This window comes from Drosophila pseudoobscura, chromosome X (assembly GCF_009870125.1).
Source record: "Drosophila pseudoobscura strain MV-25-SWS-2005 chromosome X, UCI_Dpse_MV25, whole genome shotgun sequence".
Lineage (NCBI taxonomy): Eukaryota > Metazoa > Arthropoda > Insecta > Diptera > Drosophilidae > Drosophila > Drosophila pseudoobscura.
The window spans coordinates 44,737,944-44,758,810 of record NC_046683.1 but is presented as its reverse complement, the minus strand read 5'-3'; the positions used below and the strand labels follow the sequence as shown (position 1 = coordinate 44,758,810).

Genomic DNA, 20,867 nt, shown 5'->3' with positions numbered 1-20,867 from the left:
GAAGAGGAGGAACAGCAGCAGCAGCAGCAGCGAGCGCCAAACATTTTCGCTCTCTCGCTATTACGTTTGTTTGCCATTTTACACTCTCGCAATGTTTTCGCAATACTTGGCGCAGCCAACAGAGCACACCAGAGCGGGGCACAGCCGAGCAGTCAACACAGACAGCAGCAGCAGCAGCAGCAGCGGCAACGGCAACGGCAACAGCAGCAACAGCAGAGATAGCAACAGCGACCGACAGAAGCTCCAACAACATTCAGTCGGCGCGAGTCGAGCGAGCGAGCCCCATTCAGAGCCCCATTCGCCGATTGCTTTGCTCATTTCTGTCTGCCTTTTACACCTGCATGTGCGTGTGCGTGTGCGTGTGCCTTGGCTGTGCGTGTTCGTGTTCGTGCTCGTGTTACTCGTGCTCGTCTTGGGGTTCGGGCTCGGCTCCCCCAGTATTTGGGTATTGGTGAGTGAGTGGGGCGCGCGCGCGCTTTTGCGAGACGAGACACAACACTGCCTCCGTTGCCGCCATCCCGACGCTGACGCTGACGTTGACGTTGACGCTGACGTTGACGCTGACGTTGACGTTTGTTGTTTGCGACCAACAAACAGTGGCAGCGGTTTTTGTGCTGACTTTAGATTTTAGTTTCGCTGATACCGTAAGAGATAAACGACGTGCCGCGCGGCAGCTCCCCCACAAAGCAAGCGGCAAGAAGCGACGAACAGCAGCACCAGAAAGCGAGCAACAAGCAAACAGAGAGACAGACCGCAGAGTCATGCCCCAAGCGTGCTGAGCACTTGTGCAACATAGAGTTATATTTAGTAGAGAACCTACTACTACCCACAACAACAACAGCAACAGCAGCAACAACAGCAGCAACAGCAACAGCAACAGCAACAATAGAAATGTCTCTCTATGTCTATGCCGCACCGGCAACAGCAGCGGTGCCCCTGCAACTCTGGCACTCAGTGCCCCAAAATTAGTCAAACATACGCATTGTAGAAAATCGTCCAGAATCTGTGAAAAAAACGCAAATCAGAGCCGAATATTTTTTTGCAGTTGAAAATTGAAAATACCTCAAAACAAAAAAAAAAGGTACAAACAAAAATAAACAGCAAACAGCAAACAACAAACAAAAAACCCACAAACAACGAACCGAAAGTGCAAAAAACAGTCTTAGTGCAATTTTAAAGAATAGTTTAAATAATTTTTGATTTTTTTTTGAGTGGGAAAGAGAAACGGGAACGAGGAAAAACCCGCTGGGCAGAAACCCGCAGGAAAAACCATGTCTAAAGTGTAACACGCTGCGTATACGCAACAATTTTTTTTGAAGAAGTCACGCATACGACGCGTTGTGCAAAATGATTATGGTGCAACATTTGGTGGCTGCCACGGCGCACAATTTCGCCAGCCAGGCGGCAGCCCTAGCCAATGTCTCGAGCTCCAGTTCGAGCTCTTCGCTGTCCTCCTCTTCATCCCTATCCTCGTCATTATCCTCCTCTTCGTCGTCGTCCTCCTCATCCTCTTCGTCATCCAGTTCGTCACTGTCCTCGGCCACGCCCACGCCTGTGGCATCACCAGCGGCAGCAGCTGTGCCAGCTCCAGCAGAGGCCCCGCCAGCAGCAGGCGAGACCCCAGAGGCGGAGGAGCCCATGGAGGAGGCTGCCAGCCAGGAAGAGCCCAAAACAGAGAAAGAGGTAGAGAAGCTGGTAAAGCTGGAGAAGCAGGAACGGGAACCAGAACCAGGTGCCATAGATGATACCGAGTCAGGGTCGGCGCGGCAAAGTCCAAGTCCAGCTGCGTCTGCGTCTGCGTCCGCTGCCAAGTCCCAGGAGCAAGCGCCAGCCCAAGAAGAGATCAGCGCCCCAGCGGTCGCCGTCGCCGTCGCCGCGGATGAGGAGGAGGAGGAGGAGACCGAATCTCTGGCACCGGACTGCCGTGAGTTCAAAGTGCTGTACAACCATCTGAGGCAGCAGCAGCACCACCAATCCTCCCCAGACAAAACTCGCAGCACCCTGGACGATGTCTCCAAGATCCTGTGGGAGCGCAAGCAGCAGCTCCAGCGGAGCTCCGTCATTACCAGCAACGTGCAGGCCGCCGCCGCAACCCAGCTCCTGCCGCAGCCACAGCACAGGGATCCCGAGGAAAGCCAGCAGCAGCCCATGAGCGACATCGAGGACGAAGAGACCCTCGAGGATGCGGACGAGGCCGAGGCCGATGCGGATGTCGAGGCGGACGCAGACGACGAGGAGCTCCTCGAGCAGTACCAGGACGGCTACGACTCGCCCCTGGATCTGTCCCTGAGCAGCGCCACCAGCGCCGCCGCTAATGCAGCAGCAGCCGCCTCTGCGGCCAGTCGCCGGCGGGGACGAACCTACTCCGGCACGGAGTCGGACGATTCGGCCCAGTGCGAGCGGGCGAGGATGCGCCTCAAGCCGGAGCGGAAGGCGGAGCGTTCGGCGGCCTACAAGAAGAGCTTGATGAAGCGATACTGTAAGTGTGACAAAGGGCACGGGGGCTGGAATCTAATCTTATTCTATTCCGAAATGAGTTAACCTTTGGGAGCCTTCTAGTTTCCGGAAAAGCCATGTATTTTTGGCAGTTTTCATTTTGGTTAATTTCGAATTTCTGTGGAAATCCCGTACACGGGGGGGGATTATTTTCCACTTCCCTTTCGAAATACATGCTTAATCCAAATAAATTTGTTTTTGTTTCCTTTCTGTTTTGCTTACTTCATGCCACTTCCGTGGCACCTACTCCCACTGCCGCCCCCCTCGAAGGCCTCTCTCTGGCCGACAATAATTGTGAAATGAAATGTCAATTTGGCAACAACAAAATATGTTTATAGCCGAAAAAAACAATGCAAGGGGCGATCCAGGGGCGGATGGGGGGCAGCAGACAAACAAAAAATATAAAGAAAAAGCCAAAATAAACATTATTTAAAATAGCGCAATTTCCGCCGGCGTCGCAGCGACGTCGCTGCCTAAGCACAAGAAGCAAAAGCAGAATCTGAATCCTAAGCAGCAGCAGCGGCAGCAGCAGCAGCGAGCGCCCAGCGTCTACGTCAACGGCTTCGTAACAGTTTCCTAACCCACCTCAACAATTTTATTGATTGCTTGCTGGCGGCAGCAGAGGCAGAGGCAGACAGCAGAGAGCCAGGCAGAGGCAGAGGAAGAGGGCAGAGAGAGAGAGAGAGAGAGCAGAGCAGAGCAGCAGCTGGTCTATCCAGCTTAAGCGAGTGTAAAACTATGGCGGAGCTCTCTCTCTGTCTCTCTCTCGGCTGCATTTGGCTATAGTTTTGTAAACTCTCTGTCTCTATGTCGCTCTCTCTCTCTCTCACTCTCTATGCATGTGCATGTGCATGTGTGTGTGTGTGTGTGTGTGGAATAGTTTTCCGCTCCCTCTCCCGCTGCTACTGCTCCTGCTGCCGCTGCTGCTGCTCTAAAACTGCCAAAGCTCTGCCAACTTAACTGCTAAATGACTTGAAGGGGTACGGGGGGGAGAGGAGGGAGACTGCCACTTGCTACATACTCCAAAGCGCCCCCCTTCCACTCACACGCACATACATTTATATATATGTATATATACTATCTTTGTGTGTGCCATGGGACATGGCCTGGCCTGGCTCGTAACCCTACAACCAACAACTTGTTTCCTCTATTTGACTTTTACACGGGGCGTCGTCGTCGTCGTCGTCGTCGGCGTCGTCAGCAGTTAGCAGAGTTACTGGCTCCCCCAATTCCCACTGATCCCCCCATATCTCCTATTGCTCTTGGCCTGGCCCAGAGATTGCCTCGGTTTTGGCTTTTTGCAACGCAGCTTTTACTTTGATTTGGCCAGAGCCCCGTGGCTCCAGAGATACACACGAACCCGACTAGAGGCAAATGTTTCTGCCAATTGCAGTTCTTGACCAAAGTTCTAGTACGCTCCGGCGGAAATATGTATGCTCCTCTCGCTCACAGCTCCCTAAAGTGCAAGATGGTGAAGGATTTATGGGGCACTGCAGATGGGGGAGATGCCACATTTTAAATGGTATCCAGAAAAACGAAAAGTGCCAGAAGCAATTAATGTGTTACAAAACCTCTCCAATAGAAGGCATGCATGTACTCAGTCGTATTCAGATACAAATTTATATTTATATATTGCATAGTTTTACTCGCAGTCCAGTCCATTCCATTCATCTGTTGATAATCCAATAAGATTTGAACCCCTCCTAGGCAACATCACTTATGCAAACGCTTAGCAAATCCCCAATCATTTGGAACTGTGTTCCCACCTGTATTTAATCTCCCCTCCCGCCCCTTCAGCCCATCCCCCCCCACCCCATTTTGGCATCTTTCCGCTCCACAAGATGGAAACTTCTGTTGAAATTGGAGTGTCTCTTCTCTCGCTCTCTCTCTCTCTCTCTCTCTGTCTGTCTTTTATTTGAGTTTTGTTTCTATTTGATTTATTTTTCTCACAGAAATTCCTAGATGATATATATTTTCCGCTTACAACATTTTCATCTTTTATTTATTTATTTTAACCTTTTTCTTTTGCCCCTTGTCGTATCTGTGTGTGTGTGTGTCGTCGCTCTGTTTGCGATTGTGTCTCTGTGTGTGTGTGCGTTCCTCATGACTTCATTTTGTGGGGCTTTTGTTTTGGTTTCTTTTCTTAGTCTTACCTTCAACCTTTGCGGGCCTTTCAACAGAAGCGGCAACAACAACAGCAGCAGCAGCAGCAGCGGCAGCAGAACCATCACCACCACCCATCCACCCACACAGTGGCAGAGAGGCAGCTAAAAGAGGCAGGCAGGAGATAGAGCGAAGCGGTGGCAACTTTCAATTGCGACATGCGGCGACGGAGAGCAGACAGAGCCGAGAGTCTCGTTACGCTCTCTCCCTCTCCCTCTCTGTCTCTCTCTCTGTATCTGTGTCTCTCTGTCTATCTTCCTCTTTGCTGTAAAGTATCTTTACATGACAAACCAGCTTAGCCATGTATCTGTATGTGTGCGTATCTGTGCATTTGTTTGCCTGTCTGTGTGTGTGCTCACGATGTGGGAAATAGTGAAAAAGAGCGCAAGTTGTTCGGGCAGACCAGACCAGACCTCAGACCAGACCTCCCCTCGAACCCGCTCTCTGGTGGCTTTTTCAGGCCTAACGCAAAACATTTTGAGGTAGGTTGGGAATAGATTGGCAACAACCTGAGCAGACAAACGCACACACATACACACATGCACACATCGAGTGTGCGCGGAAAAACTTAAATTTCTCGTTTCGTGGCAAGAAATTAGCAAATGATTTTCCCATTTTTTTTTCTCAATTTTTTTTGTTTAACCCAAATACGGTTTTGCCTTAGAATTATGTAAGCTGCTGCCTGGCTGCCCGGCTGTCCGACTGTCCGACTGTCCGGCTGCCCCATATACTATATATTGTGGCATATACCAATCCGTGAAGTATCTTTTAGATTTTGTAATCGCTTTGGGCTCTCTTTTTCCTCTCTCTTGTGGGAGGTTGTAGGTTCGTTCTCTTGGCACTGTCTCTGGAGTCCCAGTCCCCTTATCGCCTTATCGGTTGCCTTATTGATTGGCTTCGATAATAAGAAAGTTAACGCTAGGCAGGGGGTGTGGGGTTGTGGGGTTGTGGGGGCTGTGGGGGCTGTGGGGGACCCCTTCTGAATGCCATTTCTAGATAGATAGATTATGTCAGACCCCCTCCCACCCGCCATTGCGAACGTAACGCAATTACAAAATCGGATTAACGCAATTCGAGATACTATATTGAGCAAAATGTAGACAGGGGGCTGCAGGGGGTTGCAGCTAGTGTGGCAGTGTGGCACAGCAGTGGTTGCACATTTTGCTCGTGTGTGGCATGGCGGCCATATGGTCAGCGCAGTTCTCGGATCGGGTCAAGGCCCCAACGGCTTCAACTTGTTGCAAAATGCCAGAACAACGGCTCGTATACGTAATGTTCTTATGGGAAACCCAAGCCCCAAAACGAAAAGTAGATGCTAAAACTTTCCACGGGGCTATCCAGGGGGTATTGATCAATTATGCTGGGGATTTCCGAGCAGCAAAACCGATTCTCATGCAATCAACACCTTTAGGGCCCAAAGATGGCGCGTGACAAAAGTAGCATTTTGTCAACCACTAGAAAGTGCTAATTTGTAGCCAAAAACTATGGGAAGTGACCGAATACTTAACGATAATTAGACAAAAACAAACAGAAATCAATATACTGGGGACAAAAGGAAAGAAAACAATCGCCAAAAAGATTATAAAAACGTACATATGTATAAAATAAAGATCCACATAAGCAGCTGACTCAGAGTCAAATTAAGAACAAAAAAAGGTTTATAGGAAATATCGGTAAGCCGAAACGTTTACATTCGATAACTGGTTATGCGGGTTGGGTTGTAAAAATCCCATATATTGTACATACATACATATACGATTCTTATATGCAAATAATTTCAAAGAAATGTATTGCATTTATGGAAACAGTTTTTCGCAGAATGTAGATCCCCGCGAAGCAGTTTTAAGTTTTGAACTTTTATTAGAACCCTATATGAAAAACCCCTATATATAATGTACAGATAAATCCACAGATTCGTTTCCTTTTATGCTTAAACACACACACAAACATTTGTACATTAATAATGAATATTAATCTACCAAATTTATATAAAATATTCAAAAAATAATAAAAACAAAAGAATATGATATGCATTTGCAAAGCCATTAAAATGTTGGTTACAAAATCAAATCAAGTTTCAACAATCGCAAAAATAACAATAACAACAAATTAAATATTCAACAACAAATTGGGTCTGGAGGCAAATGCGTCAATCTATATACATATGTACATATGTATGTATGCACCATATATACCCTGCAATAAAACCCATTAAAATAAATAAAAGTACTTAATGACAAATTAAAAAAGATTTCAGCTAAAATGAAACAACACAAACACAAAACAAACGAATATATATTTAGAAGAGAAAAATTACATTATATTTTCGAGATTGATAGATTTTCGAGTATATGTAGAGAAAAAAGCAGAGTCGTAAAAAAACAAACGAAAAACAATGCAAACAAAAAAAGCAAAGCAAATTTCTTAATGCGGAAATATTGGGGAAGAATTTTGCATCTGTACGTGTGCGTGTGTACATATACATATGAAATGCATATGTGTTCAAAAATTTAAGGCAAAAAGGCTGAAAAAAAGGCAAAGAAATTGCTTGATATGCATGCCCGTTCCCGTTCCCGATCCCATTCCCATTCCCGGTCCCGTTCGTGTCTGTGTGCATGTCTGTGCGTGTGCAAACAATGAGAATCATGTTTGCTTGTGTGTGTGTGTGTGTGTGGCTCTGGCTCTGCGACTCTGCGCCTCTGCGTATGCATGTACGTATGTATGTGTGCGAGTGTTTGTGGTTGTGTTGTACGCTTTTTGGAAATTCAGTCTCAAGTTCAAGGTCTCGCGGATAACGCACACACACACACACACACACAAGCCATGGCAGCGGCGACGCGACAGAAGAGCAGGAAAAAAGTGAGCAACAAGAGCAGAAAACAGCTTTATTCTTTTCACCCATACACACACACACACACACATAGAGGCAGCGACGTCGGCATAAAAGCCAGAATAAGCAGCAGAACAGGAATTTGGAGAGAGGAGAGATGGAGAGAGAGAGAGAGAGAAAGAGAAGAGTAATGACAGCAGGAACAGGCAGTGTCAGAGGGAGGGGAGGCATGCTTCTGAATGTGCGAAAGGGAAAGGAAATGGGAATGGATGGGCTGAGGAATGCGAGTGGGAATGAAAGAGAGACAGGGAATGGGAACGGGAATGGGAATGGGGAATATGTGTATATGTACAATCAGAGTGGGAGCGAGACAGCGACAGGGAATGAGAAAGAACTGCGGAATGGGGATCGTGCAAAGGCTGATCTGATGGGCAGGAAGAAGAGCGCGGGCGCGGGCGAAGAAATGGGGAAGACACATTTTGGGGAAGAGGAGACATTCACCAGAAAAAAAAAAAAACAAAATACGAACAACAACTAAACAATTACCAAACAAACACATAAATTATAATATTTAAATATAGAACTTTTGCGTTGTTGTCGCTTTTCTTCACTCCTGTTGCTGTCTCCCTTTCTCTCTGCCTCTGTTGTGGATTTTGTTTTCGTTTCTTTGTGCAGCCTGCAGTCGAAGAAATCAACTTGAATTTTTGCTTTCTTCCACACAGATACACACACAGACACACACAGACACAGGGCAGACATTGAAAGTGCAATAAATTGTATTATTATGATTATTGGCAATAAATAAATAAATGTGTATCCCATTACGCCCCAACCCAACCCATTCCATTCGCATCCACAGCCCCATACCCCAATCGCCATCCAAATCCCATTCCCATCCACATTTCGATTCCGGTTTGGCGCAATATTGCGCACAAGTGAAATTATCGATACAAAACCATTTGTTTCTGTTGCCATATCCTGTTCCAGTAGTACCCAAGGGTACACATCTACCCATACATATGTACATACATATTCTGTTGCAAGAGGTGTCGAGTGGATCATTGGACCATTGGTTAGAGTTTAATGTACTGCCATAATCCGACGATTTATCGCACAATCGGATATATTTTACAGGCAGAAAAGATCTAATGGGGATCTATTCTTATTATATTATAGGGTATCTTGTAGTTGTTTCATGACCAAGTCATTTCTGTTTATTTATTTTGGGTAATTGTACAGCCATCCATCCTTCCGTTAAGCACTATACAAATAATAGTTTTTTGATGAATAGAATTTGTTTATGTAGAATATTTATTAGTTTATTTATTTATTTATGTGCCTTTGCTGGCGGGAGACGGCAGCTATGACTATTAGGATTATTTCCAGGGAATCACCAATTTAATTCAAGTTTAAAGATTAGCCAAATATGTACATACATATTTCTGTCTTTCTTCGATACTCTTTTGCAATCCAAGCAGGCATTTCAATATTTATTTATTTCATTAATGTTTTCCCATGTCATTCGATCCGCCATTCCCCAACCCCAATCGCAAAGCCGTAATCTCTCGGATACCCAAAACTGTGGAATATGCAATTTCATTCGCTTACTTTCCACTGATTAATGTCTGTTAAAGAAAAAAACAAAGTGAGGCTCGAAAAATGAATTCCCCTTTCAGGGGAACGCGACCCACACACAAAAATTCACTCTTTTTTTCATTGCTTACCAAAAACCGCCCACAAATCACACAAGAAATGTCGGTCCGAATCGAGTCGCGAGGCACATCAAAAATAGGCCAATAGCCAAAATCCCATAAACAATTACAAGCTGAAGTTTTTGTTGTTGTTGTGGCTGCAATTGTTGTTAAGCAGACAGCGGAGCAGCTTCTACCGCTTTCGGAAACGAATTGTACGAAAATTGTAAACAAATTTTGAGCGGCAACAATAAAACAAAAACAACTCCTCCGATGACGCCGCCTTATCCACCTTTAAACACACACAAACAACCCAAGCAAACCCGTAATATACATACAGAGAAAAATGCACAAGTGTCAATTGAAGATTATATGCTCTTTCATTCTTAAATGAATGATCTTAAATGGGTTATTTTTCAACCAAACCCTGAAAATCTCTTGTGTGATTCTCCATAAAAGAAATACTTACTTGTCCAACGAAAGTTGGGTCGATCTATGGCATTAAATGATCTTCTTACTACTTTCTGCCGAATCTTGTCTAAGTAGACCTCTGGGAAAGGACATAGCTGTCCTATAGTTCTTTGCGTTACAACAAAAAAAACCCTCGAATGAATGGTAGCACCCTCTGGCAAGGGTATATATCATATATGTACATATGTATATTACAGTCGGCACTCGCATATCAGCTTTATATGGCAACAAACTAATCATACCCACAACAACAACAAAATCCAACAAACAAACAACAAAAGACCAACGATGGCTCGTACCTACATTGACCTACTCTTGCTGCCACGCCAAATGCTATGCTGCGCTGTCCGTCCGTCCGTCCGTCCGTCCGTCCGTCCGTCTGTCCGTCCGTTTGTCCGGAATTGTGATGTAACTGTCCCAAAATGCCGCGCACATATCAACGAGCGGCAGTTCAAGTCCAAATTGGTGGCGGGACTAGGGACAGCGCCGCTGGAAGTGATTCAAAATTCAACGAAAAGAAATAGCAAAAAAACAACAACAACGACAACAGCAACAGCAAACACATGCACATGACTTTACCGTTAATTTCTTTGATATGTCTATGCGTGCTGTGTGTGTGTGTGTGTGTGTTGGTTTGCCAATTTCGCTTTGTTTTCTCGTAATATATTTAATTTTTTGTTTTTTTTTTACATGTATTTTTTATATTTTTTTCTGTGTGTGTGTTTTGTTGGCTGTTTTGGTGGGATTTCTGTTGATGTTGTTGCTGTTGTTGTTGGTGTTTTTATTAGACCGCATTTTTAGAGGTCAGCGCACATTTGGCGCAGCATTGCAATGTTTCGTAGGTTTTTTCCTTCTTTTTTTTCTGTTTGTTTATGCACCATTAAAGTTGAACGTTCGTCTGTGGGCCCTGCGATTGCCCCTGGGTCCCACTGAGATAGTACAGTGAAAGCTCTTGTCAGGCGGACAGCAGCAAGGGAGTGTTGGGGGGCTGTGGACTATTCTTGAATGTACCCTGAATTTCTCAGAGCAGGAAAAGGAATCTTAAGAGTCCATCAGGGTGTGCTTAGTGTACGTACAATTCCCTGGTTTTCTCAGAAAACTAATTCTCATACCACTGCGTATGTGTAATATGAGTTCTCTGGAGTCACACATACGCGTAGTATGCCAACAGGAAGTAACCGCACACGTTTCGTAAGTGAATGCCTGCAACAATCCACAATCCAAACAAGTGTATTTTAATGTAAATATTCAATTGGAAATAATACACATATATTCTATAATAATAAGTGAATTTCCTTTAAATTCGGTCAAAACCATGCCCTGTAACCGAAATTACACGTGAATTTATTAAGTGAGGTATTTCGTAAGTATTTCCCTGCTCAAATGTAATCATTGAGAGAATTTTTCGCTTGTGCGGACACCTGCACTCAATTTTGCGCATACGCAACGTATGCCACAGACAAAACACGTGAGCCCCGACAGCCCCTTTAGCGGATTCAACGACAAACTTGAATACAAAAATAAGCAAGAACAACTACACATAGAGAATGTCACGACTGTGGGCTACCCTGTATTTGAGGAAAAAGATGCAATTTTCAAATGGAGCAGCTCCCTTTTTACCAAGTTTTCATTTTGGCTTTCGACAATATGCCCCGCGTTCAGCACGGCCACAGGGTATTGGCATACGAAAAAGTATGGCTGCAAGTGACGGGCATTTCCGACAGCCTCTCAACTTCGACAAGCGATTAAAGCCTGAGTAAATAGAGAGCAGGAAAACCGAAAGGAAAGCAAATTTTCAACTCAACAAAAACTCGGCGAAAATTTAATATTTATAATTTCCGTTAAAAACACAAATCGAGAGAACTGTAGCTTTTTGGGGCTGCAACAGAGGGGGTGGCAGACTGTGTGTGTGTGTGTGTGTGTGTGTATAGGCTGGCGCACAGCTGTTTTGTTGCCGCGCGATTTCCGTGGGGTCCACCTTCTATTCCCCTCCCCTCCCCTCTCCTTGTCTTGTGTTTTTGTGGGTAAATACGCTTTTGTGCCATATTTTATTTTACTTTTTAATATTTCTCTGCGGCGGCTTTTGAGTTTTTATTTGTGTTCATGTTTTTACATGCTTCTCGTTCACCCACAACGGAATGAACGGAATAAGCGGAGCGGTGCGGCGTAGTGTGGTGCGGGCGGGCGGGCAGGCAATCAAAACGAGACGATGTCGGTCGTCTGTATTTAAAAATCTGTAAAAGGCACACATACACACACAGAGAGAGAGAGAGAGAGAGAGACGTACGTACAACATGCAATAATGCAGCAAGCAAAGCATAAATTGTAAACTCGTCGTCGCTCCCTCCTCTCCCTCTACTCCTCCTCCTCCTCCACCAACAGCAACAGCAGTGCCGACAAGCCTTGACCTGATTTCTCTTCCTCTCTTGCTGCCAATTGTATGCCTGTGTGTGCTTGTGTGTGCGAGTGAGTGAGTGAGTGAATGAGTGTGTGCTTGCAAGCTTCATTGCGCTGCCAGCTTTGACGCTCGCTCGCTGCGGCCCGCCTGCACTTTGCATTTGCCAGAGCGAGACAGCAGTGATGGCATGGGCCGTGCGCCGCCGCCGCCGCCGTCGCCGTCGCTGTCGCAGTCGCAGTCGCAGTGTGTGAACAGCTTGACATTCAATGCAATTTTTTTGCATTTTTTTTTTTTTTTGCTACTGCTGCTTCTGCTGCTGCTGCATGAAATAAGTGAAAATGCACTTTTACTTTTTAGCAACAACAATTACAATCAGAGAGAGAGAGAGGGAGAGAGAGAGAGAGAGTGAGAGAGCGAGCGAGATGGAAAGAGAGATTGCATTGCAAAGGAAAGTGAGAAGCCAACGTTTTTTCTTTTTTTCTTACTTTTCTTTTGGCTTTGCCTACCCTTTTCCCTCTCCTTCTTCCTCTTAATTTTCTGCAGCTTTTAACGGTTGTTGCTGCGAGTTCATGGCTCCACAAATTGGGGCATTTCAATTGTTGTTTGTCGTTTGTCATTTGTCGCCTTGTTGTTGTTGCTATTCCGCTCCGCTCCATTCCATTCCATTTTATTTTATTTTTATTCCATTCCACTCTTTGTTTTTTTTTCCCCCCCTCTTGGCTGCAATATTTCTTCCAACATGACATTTCTATGAAATTATGATGCGAATTTTTCGTATTATTAGCCCCTTGGACAGACATTTTGACAGCCGTGAATGGGTGGAGGGTGGAGAGTGTTGATGGGGAGAAGAGAAGTGTAGGAGGGACTGGATGGGATGGAATGGAATGGAATGGAATGGGGGACTGCAGCGCAAAGATTTATGCGAGCGCGGATGAGGTTAAGCATTTCATTAATTGAGTGCCAACGGTGAATGGTTTGCTCCAGGGTTGTCAGTGCTCTGATTGAGAAATCCACTTGGGAGATTTAAAGAGATTTAAATGTGCTACTGTTATGGGAAGATCTATGTACATATGTATTATTCAAAACGGTAGTTCTGTAGCCATTTGCAGAGGCCACATAACATCATTTACAAACGTTCCAAAGCTGTCAGAATGCTTGAGATATCTCTCTAACATGTATTGCAGAAACTTTTCTAGTGAATATCATAACAATCTATAGGTATACTATATACAATCATTATGAGTGGGTCATTCCCAGTCATAAATATGTTTTATATTGAGTGTTAAAGTATTTGAATTAGAACATATTCGTACAATAAATTTGAACTAAGGAAAACCTTTCCTCTCCTTTTCCAGATACCGAAATTCCTATTGTCAAACAATCGACGAGTCCAGCACCACAACAACAGCAGCAGCAGCAGCAGCATCAGCAGCAACAAATCCTGCAGCAGCAGCAACACCAGCAGCAGCAGCACAACGGAACCGCCTTTGGTGGTGGCACCACACTGCTGCACATCAAGACGGAGCAGAACCCGTTGCTCACGCCGCTCCAGCAGCAGCAACAGCAACAGCAGCATAGCTTACATGGTGGTGCAACGGGCGGCGGCACCAATGGTGGTGGCAATAACGGGAACAACAACAACAGTGCACACCAGCAGCAGCAACAACCACTGGCCATACCGCACCGGCCCCTGTTGCACAATCTGCTCAGCGGCGGCGCCATCCACAATCCACATCACAGGAACTACACGACGGCCACAACAGGTGAGTGGAAGAGGCGGCAAGGTGAACCACTGCACACGCCCTCGACTCGATCCAAGCCGCATATACATATATCGATTGCTAATTGCCTTACTCTTCTACTTCTTTTTCTTTTCCTTTTTCTTTGCCTTCGACTTTGACTTCGTCCTCGTCCTCGTCCTCGTCTCCGCCGAATGGTGCAGGTTCATTTCCGCCCAGTCCCGCGGATAGCGGCGTATCCGATGTGGACAGCTCGAGTTCCGGCGGCCAGCCCTGCGCCGACGAGCTGAAGGCGCGCCTGGGCATGCCCGCTGCCACGTCAGCATCGGCAGCGGCGGCAGCAGCAGCAGCCGCGGCGACAGCGGCGCACCTCCACACGGGCACCTTTCTGCATCCGAATTTATACCAGAACAATGCCGCGAATTCTCTGAGGAACATATGGAATCGCAGTGTTGGGGGTGAGTATACATGCATACATATGTACATATGTATGTGTGTACATACATATGTACTTTCCCTATATGGGGGGATCTATGTACTGAGCGGTGCAACAAGGGCAAAGGTTCAAACAGTTCATGACGATAGAAGGACAATAGATTTTTCGGTTTATAATAGAATTGTAATTTATGGAAACTGTACACGAAACACCGTATATAACCGAAATTCGGATTAGGGAATGAGTTATCCCTTGTCCCTTGTGTTGTTAGTTCATGGTACATAATACCTGATGCTAGTTGATATCTATACCTATTGGGGACTAGTACTATTTGGGGGATGAGTTATTGTCGCCAGATATCCTGATGGGAAATAGTAATGATCAATGCTTCTATGCCAGGAAGGCATTCCTAATGCGAGGTAAATAGAGACTCCCAAATGTCTCCGCCACTCGATATACAATCGATTAACAGGACGAAGCTTCTGAAAGATTTGATTATTCCGGTAATCTCTGTGAATCTCTTGTGGCATAGATAATCCGCTGAAAATCCACCTTCCCGTGATGGAATGGGTGCCATCGCTTAGCTCTTTTTTTCGCGAAAAAATGTCAAGCAGGGGGCGAGAGCAAACAACTCACTCACAAACACACACACACACACACACACACACATAAGCATATGGACATGTACGCTGAGAGCCATCAATTGCAATGAGAATGTGTTGCACTCGCTGCTTTTATGCTCTCTCTTTGCTTGCGTTTGTGTGTGTGTGTGTGTGTGCTCTGCTGTATAAAAATCTGTGGTCATCGACACATTGCCTTTGCGCAAATTGTGAAGGTCACAACGACAACGACAGCGACAGCGACAGCCAAAGCAACAGCAGAGACAGCGGCAGCAGCAGAAGCAGCGCCAATGTGGCAATAACGAGGGTAGGGGGGACTTCAGCTCGCAGAGAGAGCGCCAGCAACAGCAACACCAACGCAACTGCAACCGACTCCTCTCTCGGCAGCAGAAACGAAACGATACGAAACGAAACGAACGAAGACATACACGAAAGCGTGCGTTGCTCTCTGACGTACGTGTCTGTGTCTTGCTGGGAGCAGCAGAGTCGGAGAGAGAGAGCGTGCTGCTGCTGTGTTGCTCACTTTTGTTTTTATTCAACACCCAGTCCACCACCCCCCCGACCGACCCCAGCAACTGGCGGAGGAATTGGGCAACGTTAACGTCGGCTGCGAGAGCGCGAGCGACTGCCGCAACAACGCCGGATGTAAAAAAAAAAAACTAAACTTAGTAAAAAGACAAAAAAATATTATACCTGTGTGCACAGTGGGACAGATCAGACGTTTAAATGGAGAAATTTGATTTGCAACTAACATTTCATTCCTTTTGATTTTGTCGCTTGCAGTGCCCGACAATTACTATGGCAGCAGTGGAGGCGGTAGCGGCGGCGGCGTCGGCAATCCAGGGGCGCCCGGCAACCCCCCGACCCCCAGCTACCTGACAACGTCCTACTTCAACGCACCGACGCAGCAGCAGCGAAGCTCTGCCGTCAACGGCTATCATTCCCTGCACCAGCAGCAGCAGCAGCAGACGCAGCAGCATCAATCCCAGCAGCAGCAGCAACAAGCGTACGCGCAGCAGCAGCAGCAACAGCAGCACCCGCACTCGCAGCTGGCGCCTCCCTCGCATCCACATCCGCATCCACACCAAACGCAGCAGCAGCACACGCATTCCACAATCGCCAATGCAGCGGCGGCAGCAGCGGCGGCCTCCGTTGTGAGCAGCAGCAGCAGCGCGGTGGCAGCGGCCGCCATGCTTAGCGCCAGTGCAGCGGCGGCGGCCGCCTCGCAGAGCGTCATCCAACCGGCGACGTCGAGCGTCAGCTATGATCTCTCCTACATGCTGGAGCTGGGCGGCTTCCAGCAGCGGAAGGCGAAGAAGCCGCGCAAGCCGAAGCTGGAGATGGGGGTGAAGCGGCGCAGCCGGGAGGGCTCCACCACCTACCTGTGGGAGTTCCTCCTGAAGCTGCTGCAGGATCGCGAGTACTGTCCTCGCTTCATCAAGTGGACGAACCGGGAGAAGGGCGTCTTCAAGCTGGTCGACTCGAAGGCGGTGTCGCGCCTCTGGGGCATGCACAAGAACAAGCCGGACATGAACTACGAGACGATGGGCCGCGCCCTACGCTACTATTACCAGCGCGGCATCCTTGCGAAGGTCGATGGTCAGCGACTGGTCTACCAGTTTGTCGATGTGCCCAAGGATATAGTTGAGATCGATTGCAATGGTGTCTGAGAGAGGAGAGGCGATCGGCAAGATCAGCAGGATCGGGCGGCTGTAAATAGATGTAATCCGAGATCGGTTCAGATCGGATCAGATTCAGATCGATGGCAATATGTTCTGGGGAGCGTAATAACCGTAATAACCGGCTAGCGGCAATAGTAGCAAGGGATGGCTACGCGAGGGAGGGATGGATTTCCTTGTATATTGTATGTGTTGAATTTTTTTTCATTATGTCTAACGCGGAAGAGTATAAATTACATAGAATAGATGATAGTCCCAATATACCCCAGAGATATACCCTGTACCACTGTACCCCTGGTCCACAGACACAGACACACACACACCCACACACACACACACAGACATACACAGAGAGACCCTACATAAATAATGATCTATTCATTGGCGTTAGTGTTGTACTTTTAACTGTAACCTTAACTATAGTTCTAACTGTACGATTAATGAATAATGAATATTGTTATTATTGGTTATTCTATTATTATCACTATTATTAGTATGATGATTATTATTATTGCGGATGGAATGGACCGACTCTTACAGATATTCGATATATTCGTGGTACGCGGATGGTGTACATTCATAGGAGTACAAGTAGATAGTACGAGTACATATATATGTATATGTATATGGGTACGTGGACGCATAGCTGCAAGAAATTCTCTATCACTATCCATCTATCCACTGTATATGAGTATATTATTTTTTTTTTTTATTGTGTATGCCCTTAGCCTAATATTATCTTTCAACTGCCCCACATCCCCCCAGCCCCCGCTGCCGAGGATAGGCCAGGCACTGATCGGATCTGGGATCTGGGATGGGAATGAGGATGCGTATGTGTCCTGTGCCTGGGCTTGTCCTTCGGCTAATTGTTTTTGTTGCTTATTTTATTAAGAAGAAGGAATGAAATTTATTTTTTCATAGTTATAGCTATTTCTACGAGTATATTTAGGTTATTTATTTAAGTTTTTCTCCTTACCCCGCTTACCCACATCAAAAATCCTACCAAGCTACACTTCCTAACTGAAGCTACAGTAAGCACCCCGCCCCGTCTTCACAAACTGGTGGTATAAACTTTCTTGTAATTATTATTTCATAAGTTTCGTATAATTTTACGCAAAACTCACAGGAAAAATATGAAAGGAAAGAGCAGAGAGTAACTAATTTTTCAGGGCTTCCCCCCACTCGAGGGACCCGCACTCCATAAGCAATCGTTTAAGCAGTCCTAGAACACCAAAACCAAACTCAAAAACTCTTTCGATCTGAAGTTTAATATATTTATAAAGCGTAAACCTAAACGTAAAAGTAAAACTTAACTTCTGTATTCTTGTAAACGTCACACTGCCACAAAAACCGAGACAAACAGAACCAAGATTTTGACAAATAGTTTCAACAACTGCAACTGCAACTGCAACAGCAATCCTCAATGCAACACACACCCTTTACAAAAATTTCAAACACTGCCCAAACGTGCAATCTCTTGAAAGCAGACAAAACATGAATAAGAGAGAAGAGAAACCAACTCCTAGTTCTTTAATCTACATCTCTATATACTAGTTGCGTTCTCTAAGTACCTTTATCTATTATTATTATTATTATTATTCTTACGAGTACGTGTACGTGGAATGAAGATGGAAAATCTACAATATATCATTTTGTTTATGATGATTGATTGGTTGATTGATTGATTGGATGATTGGATGATGCAAATAAACAAAGTGAGTCTTGAGTTCAACTCTGTTCATTGTAAACATTTTTTTGTATGATTATTTTTTTATTTTTAAATAAAATTATTATTTCAATTTCTGCATGCGTTTTATTTACACCTAAATGAAACCCAAACCCAAACGAGAAACCAGAAACCAGAGAAAACACCCAAGAAAAATGGAAAGAAGGGGAAAAATGGAAGAGAAATGGAGAGTAGAACTGTAAGCAAAAGATATGATATGATATGATACAAATATATGGAACCCGCTACAAATTTGGAATCTAGATATACCTCCCATGACAAGTACATAAGTACATAAAGTTAAATAAGTTATAGTATATATTCAAAGTCTATATAGGATAAACGATATTTACGAACGATTCTATTGAGCAGATCGCATATTTTAGATAAAATCTGATTGGTGTACGAGTTTTTTTTTAGTGATAAGACGGACAAAGGACACACACGACACGAATCGACACCAATTCACGAGGTCTCAGTTTATGAGGTTTCCCCACAGATCATGGATTTATAACATACATATAAACATGTCTATGTCTATGTCTATGTCTATTTATATAGATTAAGCCATCGCATCTACCATTATTTAGCGTACATCAGTTATTAGTTTTTAGTGGATACATATTCCCATGTTATAAGGATGCTAAATGTTAAGCACACACCGACACAGAATCGAATCGAACCAGACATTCAAAAGATTGACGAATCAAGTACAACGAAATCAGTAACCACGAATCTGAGCCACTCACACCCTGAAGGACGCAGCTTTAAAACAACATTAAACAAAAATAGGACTTCCTCATCCAACATGAAACCATTCCTCAAGTTTTTCAATACAACCCCCGAAAATATTTATATGTATGTATGTACGAGTACATGACTAGCACGATAATTGTATATATATTTAAACAACTTCTGGACCTCATGTTTCCACTTGATTATTAACGTAAAGATATATAATACGAATATATATACATACATACCTACCAAATTTTTGTTGAATTGGATAACCCCCGAATGCTGGATAAGACCAACTAAATTAATTATTAACGAAAAGCGAAGCCCTTGGGCGCTATTTCTTAACTAGATTAAGGCAAAAAATACTTTATTGGTAACCCGAAAAACGAATGAAAATATCTAGTTTTAAAAACGAACGAAGTATAATTTGAGGAACGAAACGGAACAGTACGGATTGTGGATCTTTTAGGCCCACGGATGTATGGATTGGCACGGGATTAGGAAAATATGTTAGATGGTTTAACGTTAGTTGCAATTAGGTTATGTTATTTATAAATAACCAACGCTAATCTAAGTGTTTTACACGTTTCTTTGACTTTTGGTTTGTCCATTGTACATTTAACAGACACTTTTTGAAATGTCTGTGAAGAGAAATCAGCTAAAGCCAGCCACAATATATAATATACACACATGTATTTATGTATATCTTGTAAGAGAATGAAAGTTGGGATCCGAGATTTGGTATGTAGGTGAATTTTAGAAGGATAGAGGGAAAGGCAATGACGGTTTAGTCTTAATTTTATAAGGATAAACGAAAGAAAATCCAAAAACACAAGCTAGTATAATTATTTACTGTTACGATATAAGAGTTTTAAGATTTTTAGCTAAATTTTGTATATTTTAATCTACAAACCATAAAAATATATATATATATTATCTGTTTTTTTAAATAACAATAAAGCGAAAAGTGTTTTTTTTTGTATCTGGTTCGCCATGGCATATATTTAAAGGATAGAATAAGCCAACAGTAGGCATTTACCCTTAAAGGCTGGTGTGAAATAGGCGTTGATCAGGAAAGTTATCTACCAACAACTTTATTACCAAAAGGTTTTAAATTCGATAAGAACGATTTTAGTCGTAAGTAAATTTACATGAACATCTACATGTACGACTACATCTACATGTATCTACGTTTGCGTGCGTCAGTGTGACCACTTACGGCCAAATATATACTTTTTGGTATATTTTGACCGCGAAATCAAGTTGAAGGTATATTTACGGAGCATAATGGGAAATTTAATCCATTTAAATAACCTTTTATATATCACATTTAAAGATTTTTTAATTTTCGATCTCTCAAATCGATAGGCGCAATATATTATATCACAAATCGATATTTTCAGACATATCTAGATTACAAGTGCTTACCGAAAAACAGACCCCATTGCCTATTTGGCATCTAAGAAGGAAGAGGGTACCCAAATATTTCACAGCTGGCTCTTAAATATTTAAAACCCCCAGCCAGCTCTGCAGCTTCAGAACGAGCGGCATCAACAGTTATTATATTTATTGAAAATAACTGCAGGCTGCTGCATGTAAAAGAACGCGCCGTCCTAAAGTCGCTGAAAAAAACAATATTGGAACTCAAACACAGCTGAAAATACAATTTTTGAATTTGTTCCGATATATCGATATATTGACATTTTAATGATATTTTATGAAAGTTTAAGCAGTTCAGTGAAAGATATCGTAGGCTGCTTGGTATGTAAAGAGGAAGGATGGTATGGATCTGAAAGAAGAATTATTATTGGTATCATTTTTCGCGAATTAATTCAAGTACTATAATCCTTAAATAAAGGGGGTTTTGGTGGGCTAAGGTC

General features: G+C 44.2%; 1 protein-coding gene across 2 annotated transcripts in view; it reads left to right on the top strand.

The window, feature by feature from the left end:
• The window catches only part of Eip74EF (Ecdysone-induced protein E74), a 41,056-nt gene extending 22,734 nt beyond the window's left edge, over positions 1 to 18,322 (top strand). The window contains exons 1-4 of one of the 2 annotated variants that reach the window (XM_033382416.1): positions 945 to 2,479; positions 13,405 to 13,812; positions 13,992 to 14,246; positions 15,628 to 18,322. In XM_033382416.1, coding sequence (XP_033238307.1) covers positions 1,348 to 2,479; positions 13,405 to 13,812; positions 13,992 to 14,246; positions 15,628 to 16,514 — 2,682 coding nt within the window. In that variant the 5' untranslated portion in view covers positions 945 to 1,347 and the 3' untranslated portion in view covers positions 16,515 to 18,322. Of the gene's footprint in view, positions 1 to 944; positions 2,480 to 13,404; positions 13,813 to 13,991; positions 14,247 to 15,627 lie in introns of those variants that run through there. The other variant, XM_033382417.1, reaches the window with a different exon arrangement.
• The last annotated feature ends 2,545 nt before the right edge of the window (positions 18,323 to 20,867 follow it).